Source organism: Alosa sapidissima, chromosome 13, assembly GCF_018492685.1.
Source record: "Alosa sapidissima isolate fAloSap1 chromosome 13, fAloSap1.pri, whole genome shotgun sequence".
NCBI lineage: Eukaryota > Metazoa > Chordata > Actinopteri > Clupeiformes > Clupeidae > Alosa > Alosa sapidissima.
Genome location: NC_055969.1, coordinates 8445288 through 8449423, shown reverse-complemented (window position 1 = coordinate 8449423; position 4136 = coordinate 8445288). Strand labels below are relative to the sequence as shown.

Sequence of the window (4136 nt, the reverse complement as noted above, 5' to 3'; positions counted from 1 at the left end):
CCTTGGCAGTGTTGTCAAATCTGCCAATCTTTCCTGCTGGATAACATGATCTGCCCCTATCTTGCCCCTACACCTGAGCACACTAGACAGTTTGACCCCCCCCCGAAAAAGTATGTGTTGATTTTTATTTCCCCTAGAATAGTATAATAAAAAATAGCGAACAGTAAGTTACCAGACTGTACACACGTGAGCGAGCGTAGCCCGGAACCCAGATGTAATCTCTCGCCGCCCTTTTTGCTGTCCTGCGCGCGCACGCTTTCCCGCACAGCCGACTGAGCTCTGTGAGGGAGCGAACAGTTGGATAGAGAGGAACACATCATTCGACTCAAGAGAGGACTACTGAAACAAGCAAAATAGACAGCAACAAACAACAAAATAAAAAACACCTGATTGACCATAAGGAGCAGTTACTGGAGACGTAAAGGGTGCCTGGTGTTGCCTCCCGACACGGATGGAAGCTCGCTTGAACGGCATGTTTTTGCAGGACAAGCCTCTCTCCGAATAGTTTCGCGAGACATTTTGGTGTCCCGACAGCTATAGCTGATGGAATATAAATCTGAAGAGTTGAAAGTGTTTAGGTGTTAATGTTATTCGATACATCTGTCATATACCATAGCGTAATTGAAACTGTTTAGAAAGACAGCAGTCTTGATTTGCAAAATGCTGACATCTCTTTCGCGCAGCAGTGGGACTGTTGTGAGCATGGATTTATCCTTCTGCATACGCTTCACATTCATTTGAAAAAGATTTAGTGCTTCGCGCAACTATTCTTGTATCGAACTTGCCATTTTAAAGACATCGGCTACCTGCAGAGAGAAGTCAGGACTACTGTCACTGTTCACAAGAACAGTCTTGCTAAGCCTTTTACGCACGTCTGTGAGGAATATCTACAAATGTTGCAAGCCAGCATGAAAATGATGAAGAAAAGGAAATTCACCATGGCTCTTGGGAATCTAAACTGAAGATATCTGCTACGAATTGTGCTTTGTGGTGTCCGGTAAAATATAATCCAAACGTCACGTTGGTAGCATTTGAGACATAATATTGGCTCGTGACTGAAAGCAAGCTTTCACGTAGCTTGTAAAGTATCGTTTGCTGTTCACGGCACTGCATGCAGAAGGGAAAGAAATAACTTCCTAGTGGAGGCCGGAAAACAAGACAAAACGGATTTAAATAACTTGGAAAAGTTACCGGTCCCGTAGTGTATCGGTTGAATTGTTGACTTTCTGATTGAAATAAATATTGCTTTCTATATTTATCTCCTCGAACTGACCAGTAAAGGTTTGGTGGGTTTGTCTCGGGTGGCATTCGGAACTGCTCCTTTGTAAGTGAGCTTAGCCGAGGAGGCGGCCGCTCTTTTCCGCACTAAACGCTACTTTGCTGACCAAATCCATTGCGGGTGGGATACTTTCCGATAACGAAGCCGATATGGAGGAATGGAGACAATGCGGCCGGTGGCTGATAGACTGCAAGGTTTTGCCCCTGAACCACCGGGTTGTCTGGCCCTCGGCAGTCGTGTTCGACTTGGCTCAGGCGCTCCGAGATGGTGTACTTTTGTGCCAAATGTTGCACAATTTGTCACCTGGCTCGGTAGACCTAAAGCAGATCAACTTCAGACCACAGATGTCTCAGGTAAGGTGTCATACTCTACGTTACCTGTTAACCTCCTGCACCTACACGCACGGGCTGCACTTTATCGCTGGTCTGGCATTGTAAAAAGGGACAAGTGAGTTGGACTGTGAACTGTTATATGATGGGGAACTTTGTAACTCAGACAAAATATTGATTGCCATTTGTCTCAATTTCACACGGACCTGTCTTTCATAAAAGATAACGCTGGGTTGTTCCCTGAAATGAGCCGGTAATAATGACAGGATTTTGCGCTATGGTGCAGCTTGAATTTCTTATATGGAAGAGACGTTTTGCAAAATGAAAATGGGTTGTAATTACAGTTTCACAATTATCTCACATCATATCAACGTATCCCTTGTTGCTTACTTCACTTTTACTTAATATATTGTAAAATGAGTCTTGCCACCTCTGGCTTTGACCAAGTTGGAAGTTGGATCTGGAAGGTGGCTTGCTGAAACAGTAGCCTGAGGGACAGCCTGTGCGACCGGGTCGTGTCTGGCGTGCAGCGTTTAGCGTTAAGGCGGCACCCCGGATTGCAGAGGGGTGTGGCTGAATCAGGAGAGAAGCTCCCCGAATACAGGATCTGTTGGGAAACTGCCTTATGGCATATTTGGGTTTTTATGTCAACAACTCTGACATAAACACTGCCTTATTTGCACCTTCTGTCATGATGCAACAATTGGTTGAAATGTGTGCGTTGAAAATAGGTGAGAACTTTAAATTCATATAGGGTAAAAGCTAGTAGATATACCTGAAAGACACATAACGACCAAACTGATAAATTGGAACAATTCACCACCCCAATTTCCCCTTTCACTTAGTGTTAGAGTGTCTGAGAGAAAGCAAAATAAAGAGAGAGAAAGAGATATGGTTTAAGGGAGGAGGTGGAGGATGACGCTTGCTCCATCAGTCTCCTGCTGGTCAAGGGGGAAACCAGGGCTTATGGCTTTGTCAACATGAAAGAAAGAGAGCGCGGTAGAGAGAGTGGAGAAACTGGAGAGGACTGTGGAATGTGGACGACTGCCAACCCTCTCTGGAGGAATCCAAATGGGAGTAATATTCTCTCAGCCAGCAATGTGACTTAATCACAAATTGGCTTGTTACACATTTGAATGGCGGGCATGCCCGTGAATGCGCCTGCTTGTGTTTGCGTGGGTGGGTGTGTTTTTTCCCTCCTCTCCTGCACCCTGCACGCTCATCTGTCTTCATTGTCCTGAGGGCTTCCTGTCCTCAAATAAATAAATCACCCACACTTACGTAACTCCACTTTTAAGGGGATGTGTGTGTGTGGGAGGTGGGACCCACTGCTGTTTTGAGCTCTCGCTCTCCTGAAGCTTTCCGTACAGCGCTCAAATGACGGTGGCCGAAGGTGGATGACTGGCTAATTGTTAAGTGCTCTGACTGTTTGCTTTGGCACGGTGCAGGAGTGGCGCTGAAGTTTCATTGACCACCACCAGCCAACTCCATTCCCCGCTGCAGTGTCCTCCAAGTGTGCAGCGGTGACACACTAGCCTACATGTGGAGAGCGAGGCCTAGAAAGACTGTCCCTGTGCTGTTGGATTTTTTTGCGTGTGTGTCTCTCTCTCCTTTTGCGTGTGTGTGTGTGTGTGTGTGTGTGTTGCGGCATTGTCAGACATCTCTACATTGTACATTGATTGGCTCATATACTCAGATTGCCTAGGGACTGCAGAGCATTATCTGTGCCATGTTGGTTGCTTGGTGAATGTGACTGATGTGGGCATATTAATAATGATTTAAGGATAAGCAGTGCATCAACTGCTATCCAGTATGTGTGAGTGTGTGTCTGTGTGTGTGTATTCCCACATTGCCACACACCTCTAGATATTCTGGAGGCCCTCTACGCTTGACATGGCACCTGTGGCACCACCCCTCTCCTCTCCACTCCTCGTTCAAGTCCAGCCAGTGGGATGGAGTCAGGGCTTTGATCCGCTGCTCCGTCGGCCCGGCAGCCCTGCCAACCCCTGTCGCCTTTTTTCATGTCCGCGCTCCCGTGTGACAAATTGTCTGAAAGGCGGAACTGGCAGGAGAATGGGGGCCATGATTTATGAGCAAGGAAAGGTCACGGCGCGCTTTGATACACGCGGACCCCTCTCTAATTTACTACCTTCCCGCTTTCCCCACCACGGAACAGCCAGCGCAGGGGCCAGGAAGTCGAACTCCCCCCCCCCCCCCCCTCTCCCCCCCCACACACACACACACACACAACACCACCACCTCTAATGCCACCCGTACCACCATCGCCTCCAGCATCAGCTCCCTCCTCCAGCCACCAAGGAATCTCCAGCTGGCAGCTTCGGGGGGAAGCTTGGGAAGTGTTACTGCTCGCATGCACAGACTCTCACTAAAGTGTGCTGGTACTGTAGCTCTCAGTAGGTGCCGGTGAAATGCAACTGAAGCCGGGGTGCAAAGGGAACAGAAAGTTCCGGACTTTCTGTTTGTTTTGCGTTTGTTGGCCATCTGCGAGCTTCCTCTATGAGAAATAG

At 47.8% G+C, this 4136-nt stretch overlaps 1 protein-coding gene across 7 annotated transcripts in view; it reads left to right on the top strand.

Annotated features, from left to right (window-relative positions):
• The first annotated feature begins 230 nt into the window (after positions 1-230).
• The window catches only part of vav2 (vav 2 guanine nucleotide exchange factor), a 204356-nt gene continuing 200450 nt past the window's right edge, over positions 231-4136 (top strand). For 4 of the 7 annotated variants that reach the window (XM_042059065.1, XM_042059063.1, XM_042059064.1 and 1 more), the window contains exon 1: positions 232-1632. In XM_042059065.1, coding sequence (XP_041914999.1) covers positions 1429-1632 — 204 coding nt within the window. In that variant the 5' untranslated portion in view covers positions 232-1428. Of the gene's footprint in view, positions 1633-4136 lie in introns of all 7 variants that reach the window. The other 3 variants (XM_042059062.1, XM_042059066.1, XM_042059067.1) reach the window with 3 other exon arrangements.